Source organism: Ammospiza nelsoni, chromosome 17 (genome assembly GCF_027579445.1).
Source record: "Ammospiza nelsoni isolate bAmmNel1 chromosome 17, bAmmNel1.pri, whole genome shotgun sequence".
Classification (NCBI taxonomy): Eukaryota; Metazoa; Chordata; class Aves; order Passeriformes; family Passerellidae; genus Ammospiza; species Ammospiza nelsoni.
Genome location: NC_080649.1, coordinates 4,188,584 through 4,207,109, shown reverse-complemented (window position 1 = coordinate 4,207,109; position 18,526 = coordinate 4,188,584). Strand labels below are relative to the sequence as shown.

Below are 18,526 nucleotides of genomic sequence, written 5' to 3'. Positions count from 1 at the left end.
TGACCGGCCACTGGCCACGCCCCCGCTCCGCTGGCCACGCCCCCTTTGCGACACTCGCGGTGCGGCCGTGCTGGCCCGGCTCGGTTCGGTTCGGTCCCGGCCATGTGCGACCCCCAGTCCCGCTTCGTGGCCCGGGCCCGCCGCCGCTTCGCCATGACCCGAGAGTGCGCCGTGCTGCTGCCCGGGGTCTGCGCCGCCCTAGCCGACCCGCGGCAGCCCGGCCTCGACGACACCTGCCTGGAGAAACTGCTGGACTGGTTCCGCAGCCTGACGTGGTTCGGTGAGCGCCGGGGGCCGGTCCGAGGGGAGCGGAGATCCGTCACGGGATCGCAGAGTAGTTCGGGTTGGAAGAGAGCTCCGAAGGTCATGCAGTGCAGCCCCGTGCCAAGGCAGGGTCACCTGGAGCAGGTGGCACGGGAACAGGGGTCCAGGTGGGGTTGGAATGCCTGCGCTGCTGTCTGAGGTGCTGTGACACCGAAAATGCCATGGGTGCACCCAAACTCATCAGTCCTAGCAGCTGGCAGGGCTTAATACAAATATTGTATTCTAATAGAAAAACCCAGAAGGCTTCATTCAGGGAAGAGATGTGTACAGGTGTATAAAGCACTCTGATGGAACTGATACACACAAGTTGTCCCTTAGCACCTGCAAACAAAGCAGTTTTGCTTTTGAACCGCTCAGCTCAGGGAACCGCTTTAGTGAGACAGGACAGTCCTGGCAGTGGGACTCTGGAAGCTCTGCAGAGCTCAGTCCTGGCAGTGAGCTGATGTTTTCTGCTGTCCTGGGCAGACCCCACTGTGGAGCTGGTGCAGGACAACCCGTGTCTGACAGAGCTCCTCAGCTCCGTGCTGGCCCTGCCCGATCCCAGCCCTGGCATCCTGTCCTTCACCCTGCAGCTGGCCGGGATCCTCGCCTCGTCCGAAAGCCGCTTCCAGCACCTGCAGGTGAGCTGGGTACCAGTGACCTGGGTACCTGCTGCTGTGTGTCTGTCTGCTCCTTCTCTAGGCACAGTCCCTAAAAACGTGCACGTTCTGCTTAGTAAATTTATGACTTACATGGAACAACTCAGCAGAAGTGATTCAACAGCAAAGACCTACCATCACCATTCCTGTTCAATTCTCGTGTACAGCTGTTTCTCATTTCTGTCTCACCACAGCAGGACTGTGAATGCTGATAGGTAGTGCTTCCCATTGCAGTTGAAAAGAGTGTATGGGGTAACCCAACTCTGGGTTGGACTCTATGAAGATCTCTGCCAACCTAGTCATTCTGTGAACACTTCACAGCAGTCACTGTATCCCAGGACAGATCCTGAAGATTCAAACTGCACTAACAGATGTCATTTTCCCTTCCTGGTAGGTTGACAGGAAGTTTTTGATTCCCTACAAAAACAAGGGAGCTTTTTAAAGCAGTGCTTTCTGCACCAGGATACATTTTAGTACAAAACCGAAAAAGCTTCATTCAGGGAAGAGATGTGTACAGGTGTATAAAGCACTCTGATGGAACTGATGTACCTAAGTTTTCCCTTAGCACCTGCAAACAAAGCAGTTTTGGTTTTGAACACCCTGGTTTGTCCATATGTTACCTTTAAGCGTGAAATTCTGAACGCTTATGATACTTGTAGCAAGAGCAGGTTTCACCACAGCGCTGATACTCTTGACTGGCACAGAGCAGCCCCTTTTCTCCCTGTTCACTCTGTTTTCTGCCCTGCCTCAGCAGGAGAAGCTGCTGGGGAGGCTCTTTGGCCCGGAGGGGCCGCGGGGCGGCGCGGCGTGGGAGGACGCGTCGGTGCGCAGCGCCTGGCTGAAGGGTGTGCACAGCATGCTGCACCACCTGCCTGCCCTGCACTGCCTCTGCTCCACGGGTGAGTGCTGCTGGGGCTGCCAGCTCCCCTCCCTGCTGTGCCCCGTGCTGGGCAGGATGGGTGTCTTGGTTTATTTAAGGTTAAAGTGAGCCATTTGTCCAAAAAACTGAGTCGTTGAAAGGTGTTGGCTAAGTTAGCTAAGCAGTAAGTTAACTTTTGTTAAGTTAGTTATGCATTTGGCTTTTTCCTCCAAACACTGAAGGTGGTGCTCTTTTTAAAGGGGAAAGAATCTTATAAAATTGCCCTTATAAAATTAAGACCTATCTGTATTCTTATTTGTAACTCCTACTAAAGGGTACATTTCAGCATGACTTGAGTGCAGAAAAACTAAGCAGAGGCTCATTTCACTTGTAATCCTGTTGTTGTGGAGGTATGTAAATTATGCTGTTAGCACCAACTTTAGATACCATGTACAGAGGGGTCTAAAAGACTGGATTGGTATTAAAGTGCAGCACATGCTGCTGTCCCTGTGGTGGAAAAGTGGTGCTGATACTGCTGTTCATGTTTTTCCTACTGGTTATGTCCAGAGGTGATACAGGCTCTGTCCATAAATACACCTTGAGTGTGCTGTCAACTCTCCTAATGTTACTGATGCTATATTGAAGTCTGATCCTGAGTTATTAAACCCCTCAGGATCTGAAACAATTTCATTTTCTTCTGTTTGCTTGTTCTTAAGGACTGATTGACTTTGAGTAGAGACTACAAAATAAAGTATGAGAAAACCCCATCACCACCATTTAAAGCTGTGTGGTACCTGAATTAGAGTCATAACTGGTTGTTTGCTGCTCCAGTGACTTGTTTTGTTTTCCCACAGGAGGCATGGATGTGATCTTCACTCTGCAAGGGGATCCCAGCCTGTTTGTGGCTTCAGCTGCCAGCCAGCTCCTGGTGCACTTGCTCACCTTCTCCGTGGAGTCTGAAACATCCAAAGCTCTCAGTGCCAAGGACTGTGACTGGCCAGGCTGTGCCCAGATGATTGTAGAGCACATCAAAGAGTCCCTTCAGTCCAGCTCTGCCCCTCACATTGAGCAGTCCCTGAAGCTGCTGAGCAGTTTGTTTGGCAGCTGTTTTGGCAGTTGCTATGCTGCATGGACTGAGGTCCTTTGGTTGGACATAGCAAAGCAAATAGAATCCTTTCTGCTGGAGGAGGCTGTTCAAGCCCAGCCCCTGCTGGCCAATCTTCTGCTGAACGTGGCACGGTAAAGATCTCATGGCACCTTGGAGCCCGTGCTGAGACAGATCTGTTTGCCACCCTGGGATGGGTTGCACTTACACTTCTCTCTTCTCAGATCCCCTGCATTTTGTGGCACTGAAGGCAGCTTTTGGGCATTAGTAACTTCTGCTCTGGAACACTTAACCCCAGTACAAGCAGGTCTTCTGGCAGTGGGACTTCTGAAGCTCTGCAAATGGTAGGACTTAAGGCAATGAAATTTCTGCACTGTGCAGGTGTTTCTGCAACATAATTCCCCTTTAGGTAGTGAAAAAGCAGCAGAAAACCATCAGATGAGTACAGCACATACAGATACTAATTTACAGGCTAAATAACACTTTTGTTCTAAACTAGAAGGACACTTTTGTTGACAAGATATGCCTCTCTCCCAGCCTCCTTACACAGGATCCCACTCTCTATTTGCATTGATAAAGCAATAGCTTTATCAAGCTTCTCTATAGCTTGATAAAGCTGCTTCTAAATTCCAGAGCCCTTTCTCCTCTGCTTTCATTTAGCATTGGAAGCAGGCTCAGACTGTGATACTGCTTTTGTTGCTCTGTCATTGCTGGCTTGTTTAAAAGCCTGCTTGAAAGTCGTTATCCTGCTCAGCATTTGGGGACAAGTATTTGGGAAGGGATTGAAGTTTACTTGTGTTGGTAACTGCTGTTTCCTCCTTGAAGCCCACAAGATGTCAGGATTCAGGCACTGACTGTTCTGCTTCAGCCAATGGACTGTATTTTGAGAGCAGCCTCCCAGCCTCTGGAATGTGCAGGTACAGTTGTGACAGAAAAATTAGAGGCCATTCTGCTTGCCAGTATTTTAAATGTCTGGTGCAGCCAAAACTGGAGGAAAAAGAGTAGGAGAAGTCAAGGACAGTAGCAGTGTTTGTGTTAATCCTACTGCCAGTTGCATTTGAATACATGTTTACACTACATCAGCTGAATATCTTAGTTAGCTTTAAAAATCACAGACTTTTCTATTCATTGACAACCTGAGCTCTTCCCTTTTTTTGTCCTCTAGGTTTGCTGGATGAATCTGTCAGTGATCCTGCCACTGTTGAAAGTCTTCTGTCCTCCAAGACATCCTGTGCTGGTCTCCTGTGTCAGACCCTCACCCACCTGGAGAAGCTGCTGTCTCTGGTAACATTCAGAAAGGGAAAAAAAGAACCTAGGAGTCAAAGTGGTCCTTGAAATTCAGTGTTAAGATGGTTGCAAACTTTTTCAGTAGAGCATAACAGAATGTGGAGAGGAGTTGGCAGTGAGGGTTTCCATATTTTAAGGAAATTTAGCACAGTAGGCTCTAAACAAGAGAACAAAGATACTGAGACTCTTAAAGAGGGACTGAACTTAAGTTTTAAATTTGTCTTGGTGAGCTTTGTTACCATGCCTTACTTGTATTGCAATTATCCATCCTGGGAAACACAAATTGAGCTGCTTTCCCAAGCAGTCAGAAGAATCTCTTTCCATCTCTGCAGCAGTTCTTGGAAGAGAGGAAGATCATTTATTTGTAGTTATTGACATTGTGGTATCTTAAGAACCCACTAGAAGTTCAATTTTTGCTGCCTTCTGACCTAAAACTGCTCTATATTGAGACTGTTGCTGGAAACTCTTTTCTTCTCTTTTCTTTCTCACCCATTAGAAACATTTAAGAGTGGATTTGCCCTGTGTGTCCTTGCTGCACTCTCTCATGACAATATTACAATTCTGCAATGGCTTCCTGAGCCCAGCTTCTCCTCTGGGAAGCACAATCAGCCGGAATCTGATCAACTGCTTCAGAGTGCAAAAGTCAGCCCTTGATGTCCTTGCAGCACTCTCAGAGAAAAAAGGTGAGTTCATCTTTGCTTCCTTATCCGAAACAATTTTACAATTCTGTGTCTTTGTGTATTTCAGCAGGGATTTGGCTGCTCCATCTCTCAGTATTGGCCCTTTGGGTTTGTTTTCTCTGTTTCAGAGTGTGACACTCTCATAGGAAATCTGTTTGATGTCCTCCTGGCATATCTGCAGAGTCCAAACACCAGCCCTACTGTGAGTACAGAACTAGGGAGAGATCCAGGTCTATCAGTGTGCCCCAGTGGGGTGTAATTCCCATAAAGGGTCTGACTGCAGGTGTTTCTTAGCACACTTTGTATTAGAATATGTAGGACACTTGTCCTGGGTGGCTTGCAGAAAATATCTAAAATTGTAATGAGCAAGTAAATGACCAGTTCATTGAGGGTTCTTGAGAAGACAGGAGCCATCATGTCTAAGAGTAGCACTGACATACTCAGCTTGACATGGTCATGAAGTATTGAATGCTTTTGATCAAGGGGATTTGTTTTTTTCTTGGTTTAGTTTTAATGACTCTGGTGGCAACTGCAAACCCAAAGCTGGAGGTATAGAACTTCATAACACTAAGCTGAACACAGGGATTTTCTAGGTGTTTGTTAGAAATTGTATTTAAGCACCATTTTTTTTTGTGGCTGGCTTCTTAGTAAGGAGGCATATGCACTTTTTATTCTGATAATTTCTCTGTAAGTTTGAGGCTAAAATTAATTTTACCTTTAAAGGCATAAAGACAGCACTGCATCCTCCTGTAGTAAAGTCAATCTGCTTTACATTGCTTCAGGTTCTAAAGAAAACCTTTCAAGCTACATCCAAGTGGTTGGTGCACCTGCAGGAGCTGTCCTCCTCCAACAGCCAGGGGCCACAAACTGAGAAGATTTTGGAAGGTAATGAAGCTGTTCCAGCTGGGACAAACAGCAGCTAGTGGCACACATGAAATCTGCTCCTGCCTACCTTTCCTGCTCAAAGCACTGGACTCACTTGTTCACAATTATGTTGAATTTAAGTTTAGCTGCGAAGTTCAGCTTTGCAGAGCTCTGGAAGAAGCACCCAGCAGCAGCAAAAGGGATTGTATGAGATGAAATGATGTAGAGCATGTACAGTGAGTGTTTCAGTAAGGTTTGTTACCTTTCACATTCATTCAGATTTGCCACTTGCCTTTTACAGATGTGCTGGTGGTGCTGCAGAAACGTTTGTGCAGTCCTTGCTGGGAAGTCAGAGATTCTTCCCTGGAGTTCCTCACTTCCATGGTTAAGTGCTTGAGAGGTAGGTGCAAAGCTTTACCAGTTCAGATTTGAGGAGTATTTCCTACAATGGTGTGAAAGTCAGGCTGGTGAAGCATCTTCTGACCTGTAACTGGAGGGCTGAGAAAAGAAAGAAGTCAAGAGTTCTACTCTTAGATCATGATCAAAATCTGACAAAAATATTAATATACTTACCCTGCTTTTTTCTCTTGAGCTCAGGTTGCTGTACCTGCCTTAATGGCAGTTTTGAGTTAAACTGAGGTGTTGAGACTTGTCTGTCAAGGCAGGTGACAGTGCTTAATGGCAGATAATACTTTCTGGTTTTCAGTTTGCTCTGCACTGGAGTCTGGTTTCTTTTAACAGGCTAGGGGCTGGCCTTTAGGAGGCTAAAAGCCTAGACCTGCTTTATATGCTTGGGATTAATTACTGATTTTCTGCTTTACTGATAGCCAGGCCTTGCAGCGGGTAGCACTGAGGCAAAGCTGATTTTCCTACAGCAGCTCTGCAATGTTGGAAGCGAGGGGAATGTTATCAACTGCTGTTGTCCCCAGGTCACAAAGGAAGTATCCAACATGCTCAGCTGCATTAGCACTTTACCCTGCAGCCCCTCTCAGTGCTGCAGTTACTTTGTTTTCTCTGCCATATGCCTGACAACAGGAAAGGGAGACTTTTTTGTCTTCCTTTAAGCAAAGGCATAAATTTGATGAGGCTGGAACCATGTCCCCGCTTGCCTGCAGAAAGTTTTTTCTTGCTGTTAAAACAACTCTAAGTGCAATTTTCCAAGTTCCAATGTCTGTCAGGGCTTGACTAAAAGCTGCTGGGAGAGGGGGAGCCTTACACAGAACATCTGCCTGGTCCTGCAGCAGCTCCTGTCCCTGGCAGCTGTCCCTGCAGGGAGCAGCCATCCTTGTGCAAGGCAAAGGGCCGTTTGCATTGGAAACAGCTTCGTGCTCAGAGGGAATAAAATCCCACTTCTTTGGATTGCTGTCTTGTTTACAGACCAGAAGGAGTTCAGGCAGTGTCTCCTGTCCTCTGAGGTGCTGAGGCTGACAGAAAACCTGCTGGAGGACCCAGAGAGCTACGTGCGAGCGAGCGCCGTGACTGCCGTGGGACACCTGGCCCCCATTGCTTGCTTTGCTCCAGCCTCACCTGTCACAGGCAGTCAGTGTAACAGAGAGGTAGGATAACCTTTTCTGCATGAGCAATTCCCATCAGTTTACTGCTGTACTGCTTATAATTTTCTTCCCAAGTTATCTGCTGATGCAGGCAGGTTGCACAGCCAGTAATGTGAAGATTTTTCACCTCTGCTGTTTTTGTTTCTTTGTGTGCTCCTCCCCTCACTGTGCTTTCTCTTTTGTCTTTTTGCATCCAGAGCATCGTAGCAAAGCTTCAGGAAATCTTGTCAACAGACTCAGAGGGCTTTCCTAGGAGGGCTGTGATCACCATCTTCACCAAGTGGCTGAGAGAAGGCTGCACAGGTCAGCTGGAAGATACAGAGCACTTTGTCTCGAGAGTCATCCAGACTGTGGAGCATGACTTAGACTGGGAAGTCAGACTCGGTGGTTTGGAGCTGGTTGAAGTTTTTTGTAGCCAGACCATTTGCCAGCTCTCCCAGTGTCCCTATGCTCCTGTCACCTCTGCAGTCCCCAGTTCCACCCCTCAGAAGGAGCTGCTGCAGGTGTTCTGTCGAGCAAAGCTGTTTGGGTTTTTGTTTGGCTCTTTGTGTGACTGTGACAAACCCGTGGGGCAGAGAGCCTGTGATGTGCTGGTTGGCCTGAGAGGCCATTTCTACCCCATGAGTACTTTGGAGAATCCACAGGAGATTGAAGATTCACCTGCAGGACGTGGCATTGCCTGGCTACAGAGGACACTAAGACAGGGTTCTCTGGCTCAGAACTTCCCCGTGGATGGTGATGTTGGGGTGGATTTCCAAGATCCAGAGAGCATGATGTTAGCTTTGGGTGCAATAGACTTGCTGGAGCTGCATGATGAGCTAAATAAAAGTAGTGACCATGTGGAGGAAAGCCCTCAGTCCCTCCTACAGGACATCCTTGCTGCTGTGGGGACCATAGAGGATAATGAAGTTGACTGTTATTGAACACAGCCTTTGCTCTGAGGGAGCAGTGCTCAAGTAGTTTTCTTCTGGAGGAGAAGGATGGTTTTGTTATCTGTTAAATGGGATAGAAAATCTTTGCTTTAATACTGATGAATATTTTTTTGTTAAGTGTCATTTCCAATAAACTGTTGTTTCTTTTTCAAAGTAAAAACATTAAGAATGGCATTTGTTCTTTTTTTTTAAGTTATTGTCTTTTAAGAAAGCACCAGACCATGCCTACATAAGGAAGCATTTAAAAAAACCAAAAGAGTGACTGAAAACAAACTGTTGCAGGCTCTTTTTAGAGCCAGAGTAGCTACAACTGATGGAGACTGGTTTAAGGGACACTTGTTTTGACCTTTCAGTATTTATTCTATAAACAGAGCTCTCAGCTTCCCTTGTGCATTTTGAGGTCTAGAGCAGAAAGTGGCATTTAAAGAGTCAGAAGCTGATCATCCTTGGCATTACAAATTTTCTCCTGTAGATCACAGACTTGTTTGATCTCAGCAGTGACACCAACAAGCTGACTGGTTTTAATTGAAGCCAGAAGCAAGTCCATTTTGCTGATTCTTTTTTCAAATGCTCCTATTTTTCATTCCTAAAGTACTCAGTTTCCAACTTTTGCGAGAAACTTACACCTAAAGATTTTTCAAGATAAATTTGATCTGTGATTAGCTTTGGTAACAACTAGAAACCAGCAGACATAGTGTGAATGGCAACATCATTTTCTGAGAAAAAAATGCCAGTTTTTTAAAAGCTTGGGGAAGACTGCAGTTGGCAGCTTGCCCCAGTATCTTGCCATGTGCTAAGAACCCTCTGCAACCTAGAAAAACTCCAAAGCAAACAGTACCTTTAGCAGCAGATCAAACCATGGTGGGTTCTTTTCCAGCAGGTGTTACTGAGCATCCTTTATCCTCCTGCAGCTGTGGAGAGGCAGAACATGACACTGATTTTGGGGCTGCAGCATCTGAAGCAGTGAAAGGACTGCACAAATCTCCCTGCAGGAGGACAATGGACTGAGGTGCGGTTTGGATCTCTTGCTGCTGAGGCTGAAGGTTTGCCCTGTGCCTTTGGAAGGTAGCAGCACACTTGCCTCTTGCCCTGTGCACAGCTTTATGTGTGACAGAGCCCCTGGGTTTTGTACCAGCAGCTGTTTTTAGGAGAGAATAGCTCTGCTTCTGACACACAATCCCACCTGACCAGGGTCTACACCTGGCAAAAGACAGAAGATACTCAAATTCAGGACTTTTCCTGTCACTGCATTCATCTCAGAAGTGGAAGGGGTTGATGAGAGAGCAGGGATGTGCTTTTAGAGGTGTGGAGTGTTTGTGGAGTTGCAGCAGCCCTGTCTAGTGAAGGCACTGCAGTTCCAAAAGCAGCACTCTGTGTTGACAGTAGGTCAGCTGTGCTCCAGGAGAGGAGGCAGCAGCTTGCTGGGTGAGCCCTCCCTCCTGCTCAGCAATTCTTGTCATTTCAGGACTCTGCAGTTCAGGAGACTCCAAGGAGTTACTCAGATAGCAGCAAACTGGAAAAGTGAGTTGTTACAGAAGGAAAACTCACTGCTTATTACCAAGGTCTCTCAACTCCCAGACCTATTAATTTTTCATGGAACTCCTTTTTCTTTTTAATAAGCTGGGGTGAGGGTGACATGATGTTTGTAGCATTTGCCTAATTGCAGTCCAAAATTGTGTTTATACACTTGGACACTAAAATCCAAATGTACAACCAGCTGGGGGGGGCTCCTTACCTTTAGAAGGGGCATTTAGGACTTGATTCCTCTTTCATTAAAAACAGGACTCCACCTCCAGCAGCTCTGTGACAGTCCTGGCTCTGTATTTCTGTCTGTCTGAGTTCCCTGCTTTACCTTTTGTTTTTTCTGCGTTTTCTCTGTGTTTTCTCGCTGCTTTACCTTTTGTTTTCCAGTGACAGTGGAGTGCCCCTGACACTGAGGTGCTGGCACTGCCATGCTGCCCCTGAGAGCTGGGAGGAACAGGAAGGGTCAGGGACATCTGGGCAGAGTGTGGAACAAATGCCAGGGCTAGAGAGATTAAAGGAGATGAAAACAAGCTAAAAACTCCACAATTCTTTCTACAGAAAATATTGGGGTGGGATTTTTGAGCTACAAAGTTAATGAACACACACCAGCAGCTCCTGATCATCCCTCGTGCTGGGATTCCTCTCTAGGATGCCCATCTTCACACACTTGAGGACTCATACAAGCCCTACCCCACTTGCTTACACCCACAGCTTATTTTAAACCCATTTCTTACCTACCCAGGGTGTTTTTGCACCTCCACAAGATCCTTATCCCAGCCCCAGAGCTTCCTGCTGGGTTAAGAATTACACTCTGTGCCAAGTCCTGCCAAGGAGCTGTGGTCATGCTGCACCTGGGGGAAGGTTGGCTCCCAAGGAGAACAGCCCTGAGCAACTCTGGCTGCCAGAAACCACCACCAGCTCACTCTGTCACACAGCACAGCAGAGCAGGGGCTGCCTGGCCTGTTCTAATAGACATTTTGGGATGGATTTCTCTGGAAACTCCAGCATTCATCCCATCAGAGCTGTAGCTGTGTTTGGTTCAGGCACCACTGGGAGTTTTCCCAACACGCACAGAGCTGATTGTGCCAGAGGCTGTGGCCACACATGAGCCTCAGTGCAAGAGGACAGAGGGCTCAGGACTGTCCTTTGTTTTAAAACAAAATAGCTGGCAGGAGAAATGCAGGTGGCATTGACAAAAAATATCACAGTTTTAAAAGATTGTGTCTCTGGTGGCTGGTGCTGTGAAAGAAGAAAATTTCAAAACTCATTTCAGCTCTTTATCTGCACAGGGGCAATGCCAAGTTGTGTTCTCTGATCTGTACACAGGTAGGAAATTCCTAGAGTTGCTTTCAACACGTTTCAACAAAGCTCTGAAGAGAGGATTTATCCTTTAACTGCTCAGACTCAGACACCACAGAGAATAAGCATCTTTGGCTCAGCCCTGCACTAGCAATGGCTTATTGAAAGCTGCCAAAGAAATGGCTGTTAATTTTCTGGTTTAATACACTAGACATTTACAATACAAAGAATATTCTTTGCCTAATTACACTAATTGCACAACTTAGTCAAAAATGGGCCATAAATGTCTAGGGCTGTTGCTTCAGCTTAGATATACGTGATCTGTGATTACAGATCCATTTGTGCACATCTATGCAATTCCTTCTATCCTCTGATAAAATCTGCTCTACCTTTCAATACGTTTTCATCAAGGCTTCCAAAAACCAGCGTGCATTAGAGAGGAACTCCTCAAAAAGCTTCACTGCAGAAGATCTCAGCAATTTACAATGGAAATAGATACCAGCAGCAGCAGCAGCTCTGTGGTCTGTGTCATTTCCCCTCAGAGCTGTGGGTTTTGTCTTCTGCTGAGAAATAAAGCAGCCCTTGAGCAGGGCCAGAGCTTGGGCTGTGTCAGCCCTGCTGCTCCAGGGGCAGAGCAGCTCCTGCCTTTAACCTCGGAGCAGCACACGCAGAAATGGGGTTTGGGGGAGCTCTGTGTTCTGGACAAGGCAGAGCAGAGCTGAGGATGTGCAGCTGTGAGGAAACACATCCTGGGGCTCTCCTGAATCCCTCCAAGGGAAGGGGGATGAGCAGCCCTCACCAAGGGTCCCTGCAGAGCTACAGGTACAGATACACAACTTCAATTAAAGCAAAATTAAATTAAAGAGAGCAGTATTTCTATCTGTGGTACCAATGCTCACTCTCTGCCCAGAGCACACCAGCTGAAGGTGTTTATTTACATTATAATGAACATATAACAGGGCTCCCTTCACACCTCTGCCTCCAAAACAAGCCCATACAAACCAAGTTACTCCCCACTTGCCTGGCTGTTAACCTCCATGCCAGGCAGGAACCCAATGTCTGGGACAGAGGGTGCACCCACCTCTTTGAGAGACATTTCTTAGTTAGATCAGACCAGATCAGGTGTTAAACCAAGACCTTAACCAGTTCCTGTAGCGTGTTAGAGCTTGAACTGTCATAGGTCTGATGCTTTTTCCTCATTGTCAGTGCAGGATAGGTGAGAATTACACTCCAGAGAACTTCAGTTTTCCCACCTCATTATCTTTCCCTCCTTACATTTCCAGTCTCCATTGAGCCCATATTCCTGAGCTCTCTGTGCTCACGGACAGCCAGGCTTGCCCAGGCTGGTCCCTCCTTTCTGCACTCAGATTTGAGCTTTGGCCCCAGACCAGGCTGGGCTGTGACCAGCACGCAGGAGCTGCAGAGCCAGGGCTGGCAGATGGTGAATGCAGCCTGCACATCTTGAAACACGACTTGGCCCAGCCAAGGCAGCTCCCAAACAAACCCTTATAAAGCTGCATTAGCCATCACACATGAAATCTGATTTAGCCCTTATAGGCTGGGGCACAGGTGAGTCCTAAAACGCATCACTCTTGATAACAAACACCCTCCATGGGACTGATCTCCTGATTACAACTCTCATTACGTGCCAACAACAAAAAAGCTGCAGTTAAAACACAAATGGCAGTGGTTGCTAAGTGACAGCATCCATCACAGCCCTGAGACAAACAGCTGTGGCTGCACAGCAATCCTGCCCTGTCCATGTAATTGAGGATAAAAATGCTGTTTTCATAACTGTCCAGTAACCTTAACTTTGACCCAACAGAGTATTTTGTGCTTTAGGTTCTGACAAAGAGCCCTGTGAAAACAAGGCTAAACCTTCCACTGAAACCAGTGGAAGTGAATTTGATTCAAAATACCTTTAATATTGCATGCTCTTTCAACATATTTTCTTCCCAGTGAGGTAGTGCATAAGACAAACATGTTTTTTTCAGTGGAATGGCCCATTTCTGAAAACAGAGAGCAGTGACAATATTTTCAGTGAGGGCCACATGAAACAACAACAAAATCAACAAACCCCCCACTTGTCAGCTTCTGAAGGGAACCTGTGGGCTTTGTTCAACACTGAAGCTTTCTGCAATGTTTGGAAAAGATGACTAGATTTCAGAGCTGTAAACAACATTTATCCTCGTAAATAAAGTATCTAAACTGTAAATTTAAAATTACATGAAATGATGGTTGAGTCGTTCAGGAGCCTGAGGTCCAGCAAGGCACAAAGGGAAAGGGAAAGCAGGGGTGGGAGTGAGGTGCTTAAGAGCTGGGTGATAACCCTTGGAGTAGAGAGACCCCAATTAGCACAACTGGCAGCTCAATGCATCCGAGGAAGATGATTTAGGGAAAAAAAGGAGGAAAACCAGCTGCACACAGCAGTTTGCTCACCCCAACACGCTGCAATAAAACCTGTTTGGGGCCGTGCTGGCGCCTGAGACAAAGGGAGGGATCTGGCAGTGTCCTGTGAGCAGATCTGGAGTGAGCAGGGCAGGGCACACACGGTGCCCAGCACAGCAGGAATGCAGCAGCAGCAGGGGCACCCAGCCTGGCCAGGGCACTGACACTGACACCATGTGCCCTGCCACCGTGTGCTCCTACCCTGAGCAGCAGCTCTGAGACTGCTCTGCTGATTATACCCTTCCCTGATGAGTTCTCTGCTGCTCCATCCACAGAAGCCTCAATTCCCAGTGCCAGCAGTAACAGATCTGCCCGCAGCTCCAAGAACACACGAGCTCTTCAGCCAGCACGGTCAAAGCTCAGCCAAGTGGATAAAGCCAACTTGACTGCTGCCCTTGGTCACCATCTCCATGTCAGCATAGGAAACACTTCTATTTTGCACATTACACCAGAATAAAATGTGATTTCTCCCCCCCCCCCCCCCCATATTTTATCCATACACAGAGCACTTTTCCTGGCTATTCTCATTGCTTCACCACAGTCAAGAAAAGGAGCGTGCCTTGCACTGGTGTTAAACCCTGGGTCTGTTCTCCCAGTCCTGCAGCACAGGGTGAATATTGCAGCGCAGACAAAGGTCTGCCTCTCCAGCAGCTTAAAATCAGGCAGCTCCAAGGTGCAGAGTGTCTGCCTGGCTGCATGAAGGGCACGTTCCCCATGTGTGCTGGCGGGCACACAGCTCAACCTCCCTGCTGCCACAGACATGGCATTGGGAGGGATGAAAAGAGAAGCCTCCTGTCACCCTAATTCCTCTTGAGAACTTCTGCCCTGTAGGGATCAGCCTTGCCTTCCTTCCTAGTTTGGGAGCATCTTCCCCGCCCTTTATTTATTTCAGCGAGATCAAAGATTCATCTCCATGGAAACGTCTGAGCTCAAAGAGTTTCTGCACTACAGCTTTGCATCCTGCACGCAGGGCTTGGCACCGGGTTCTGAAACAGAACCTTTGAGATAATCAGCAGTCAGGTGTCTCCAGAAATGGCTTGAACAATAATCAATAACCTGAGCAGCGTGGGTATGTGTGTCACTAACACAGTGGAGTGGAGCTGCCATTCCACAGTGGAGTCTTTGGCCCATGAAGAGCACATGAGGGACATTGACATAAAGTGCCAGCACCTAGAGAGCAGATGTCCCCATATCTGATATTTGATAGGACACCAGAGCCACATGGGCAGAGCTGCTGGAACCCATCACTGCCCACCCTGTGCTGCAGCTCATGCCTCAGAGGAGGTGGCTGCAAAGCTGCTTGGATTTACCCAGAGGAAGCAGTGAGTGGCCCAGCAAAGACCTCATGAATTCTGCATTCAAACTGCTGCCTCGGGGCCAGCACTGGCTGGGGCACTGGGTCTGTGTCATTCCAGTGATTTCCCTCCCAGTAGCTCTGAGCTCCAATTCCTCCAGCACAGTCACTCCTACAACTAGTTCCCAGGAGAGGGGAAATAAAAAAAATTAAATAAACCAGACGTGTTTAATGCTATTTTTGTTCCCTTTTCAGCTCACCACATGGCCACACAAACTGTTAAACTGTTGTTCTGGGGGCAGGAGCAACCAGCCAGGAAGAAAACTATTCAGACATCCATGGCAGCTGCTGCTGACAGAAAGGGGCCGTGGAGCTGCAGCCTTGCAGGAAATCCTGAATTCTACTTGACGGTCACACGAAGAAGAGGAGGACAAAAAGGAGTGAAACAGAACTCATTTACAAGGCTCACATTTTCACAGGCATGTCCTAGGAAGGGTGGGCAGGGAGTGGAGAGCAGTGGGGCTGCATTTGCACTGGAGCAGAGCTAATAGCATCCACCTGGAGAGCATCACCTGGGGCAGGAGGAAGCCCCTTCTCCCAGCCCTGCCAGGGGCACAAATTCTGCTCTGGAGGAAGTCAGACCACACCTCACTGCTCGTGGCAGTGCACAGCCCCAAGCTGCACATATGCAAGCAGAATGTGATTTTTATAATCATATTAAAAATTTTTCAGAATAGTGACTGTGTAGAGAGCAATCCAGCTGCCAGCATTTAGCCTTATCCTAGGGCACAGGCAGAATACACCAGCCATAAATTAATACTGCATAAGCTGCACCATGCTGGGTTTCATGGCTTAATTATAAAAGAGAAAGCAATAATCAAGGGATCTGTAAGGCTAATAAATGTTCTGAGAACACCAAATGTGACACAAGAGCTGCAGCCAGTGCGACAGGACATGAATGCATTTAGAAAGCACGTTAATCACACCCTGAGCATTAATTCACAGCTGGTTTCCAGTGACAGCACCTGGCCTTCAGCCACCTTTGTAGCGTCACCGGGCACAAGAGGATCCTCACCCAGCCCAGGGCAAACTGGGCTGTGGTCAGCTCCCCAGCCAAAAATCACAGCCATGCATCAGCCCAGTGAGGCACAGAGATGAGCTCTGAGGCTCTGCAGCCCCTGTGCTTCCCCTGTGCCTCATGCCTGAACTCGGTTCAGTGCCCACTCCTGTTTCTGTGTCAGTGATGTGTCCCCCTGGGTGCCCAGCACGAGTCACCTGGCTCAGGACAGCACAAAGGGAAAACCAGGCAAATTCTCCAGTCACTCTGCAGCAAAATACTTGAAAACACTTCTGTTTCTCAGTGCCTCCAACTATCTCTGCTCTCCATCTCGTGTCTCATCTCACTGCAGTGTTTTAATTACGCAGGCAGAGCGTTGCAGGGCTCTGCCTCTGAGGCACAGACCCCCCTCCTTCTGTGGGGAGAGCCTGTTTCACATCACTGACCATGTGCAGCTTGATGTCTCTGCATCTCAGGGAAAACACTGATAAACCTTAAAGCTGGGGTGCCACCAAAACCCTCTCACATGCACTGTGACACAGCTGTCCCCAAATTCCTGCAGACTGAGATGCCCCTGCAGGACACGACCCAGCCCTGAACTGTTGACATCAGCCAGGCACTCCCTGAGCTGAAACGCTGCAGGACTCAGTGCCAGACAGGGCTGCATCTATAGAAACTTGAAATGCTCCCAAGCATCCATTTCTGCCCAATAATTTATTGGAATAAAAAAGTTTCCTATCTGCAAAAGTCTCATTCTCCAGCTCTCTACAAAGGGCAGCTCTTCCCAGCTCTCTGCCCAAACATCTATTATCAAAGATTTATTTCAAAAGAAATAGCTGCCCTTCCTCCCTTACTAATATTCCCAAATTTATCTATGTCCTACTTAACACCTCCTCTGGAACCAGGAAGCAAAATCTATTTCTGCTGGACTCAATCAGTGCACTCTGCTGAGTCCCAGGGAGCACACACCAGATACCAGGCTGAGTTTAAATCCTGGGATGGATTGCTCAGGCAGCAGCCTCCCCCTTCCTCAGTGTTCCTAAAGCCTAATCAGGAGCCAAGAGGAAGATAATCATGAAAATAGATAAATAAATAATCATTTTGTATATTCCCCACATCTTCTAAGCCAAGCCAAATTTGTACACTGAAGTTGCATTCTCCTGGCTGTAAAAATACATATCTGCCCCCTCTTCTGCCTCTGCAGCCATCTGGGAACCTGAAATCATGCTTCCTCATGGGAATGAATCATGAGCAGCCACACTGACTTCCTGCAGAGACACAAAATCAATGGTAAAAAGTAAAGGAGACCCTTAAATTTTCCTCAGATTGGCACAAGACAGACTTGGACCAGCCACATGTGTGGGCTGGTGTCTCAAGAGTCTCCAGCTCCAGTCAAAACTCTCAGCTCTGAATAAGACCATAGTATTAGAAGCTGCCCAGATGCACATGGAGCCTGATCTAGCAACTTATTTGCAAATAAATGGCTCCCTTTCATCCACCCACAGATCTTCTGCCCAGTGTTTTCATCTTCACTCCAGAGCTGTTTTCTCTCTCTCTCTCTTATCTTCTCCTCCAGCATCAGCTGCGGCAGCAGATTGCTCTCACTAATCAAAGAGGGGCTGGGCTCTCTCTGCGTGCTCCTTGTGGCCCTACAGTAACACCAGCCAAACATTTGTTTTCATTAAAACTCCTCCCCGAGCTGCCAGCAGAGCCTGGGCTGTGCCAGGACACAGCAGAGAGGGACAATTCTGCTGGTGTGGCCCTGCCTTAGGGACAGTGATGCCCCCAGCCCATCCCCTACCAGAAAGTGCTTCTCTCCTGCCACCTCCTCCCTCACTGCTGCTGGTCCCTCGGGTTTCTCAGGGGGATCATGGAGATCCTGGAGTGCCACACTCAGTGCTGCTCACCCACTCCCACAGGAGGTTCGTCTGCAGGGCTTTTTGGGGAAGGGTGATGGATGGGCACGAGGCAGCATCATGGGCATGTCCTGGCACATGGGATGGCACTGCCCAATGCAGGGCAGCAGCTGGGCAAAGGAGGGGCCTTCCCACAGCACCAGCACAATGCACTGCATTTTCATGGTATCAGTGGGGGAGACAAGGAGCACTTCATCCCCCTTCCACACCCTCTGATGTGTGGCAGGGAGCCAAATCAACTGATGTCAGTGAGGAAGCAAAAACCTCCTGCAGTCTTGTCAGATGAGGTCCCTCAGACTCTGCAGCTCAAGGTGAAACCCTGCTTTAGTAACTCCTCATCTCCTGCATCAGACCCTCAACCACCAGGACTTGCAAAGGGAGTGATCCTGACCCCAGACAGGTCTGTGCCACGTCCTCCCAGGCTGGGAACTCTCAATCTCCTGTGCAAACCAGTCAGTCCCGTTTCTCCTCCTTTCCATCACCATTAACATGTAGGAGATCTCACCCTTTGATTTTGAGCCTGCTCCTCCCAGCAAATTTTGTACTTTACTCATTTCCATAGAAGCAGCAATGTGAAATTAGATTCTTACTTTTTTTTTTTGTGGGGGCATTCCCTAATCCTCCTCCTTGTGTACAAAAGTGTGACAGATGTGGCTGCAACTGCTTTAGGACCAACATCAAAGTAGCTGCTGGTAGTTCTACGGTGCTGCCCAAGTGTAGGTCTGGGTTTTGTGACTGACCAGCAA

At 47.8% G+C, this 18,526-nt stretch overlaps 1 protein-coding gene across 1 annotated transcript; it reads left to right on the top strand.

Annotated features, from left to right (window-relative positions):
- Positions 1–102: 102 nt before the first annotated feature.
- Positions 103–8,411, top strand: BRAT1 (BRCA1 associated ATM activator 1). Its single transcript, XM_059484464.1, has 13 exons — positions 103–280; positions 790–944; positions 1,714–1,861; positions 2,676–3,060; positions 3,151–3,270; positions 3,752–3,843; positions 4,092–4,210; positions 4,710–4,896; positions 5,022–5,095; positions 5,676–5,778; positions 6,059–6,157; positions 7,135–7,313; positions 7,508–8,411. The coding sequence occupies exons 1-13, from the start codon at positions 103–105 to the stop codon at positions 8,231–8,233; spliced, it is 2,565 nt and encodes an 854-aa protein (XP_059340447.1). The 3' UTR covers positions 8,234–8,411.
- The last annotated feature ends 10,115 nt before the right edge of the window (positions 8,412–18,526 follow it).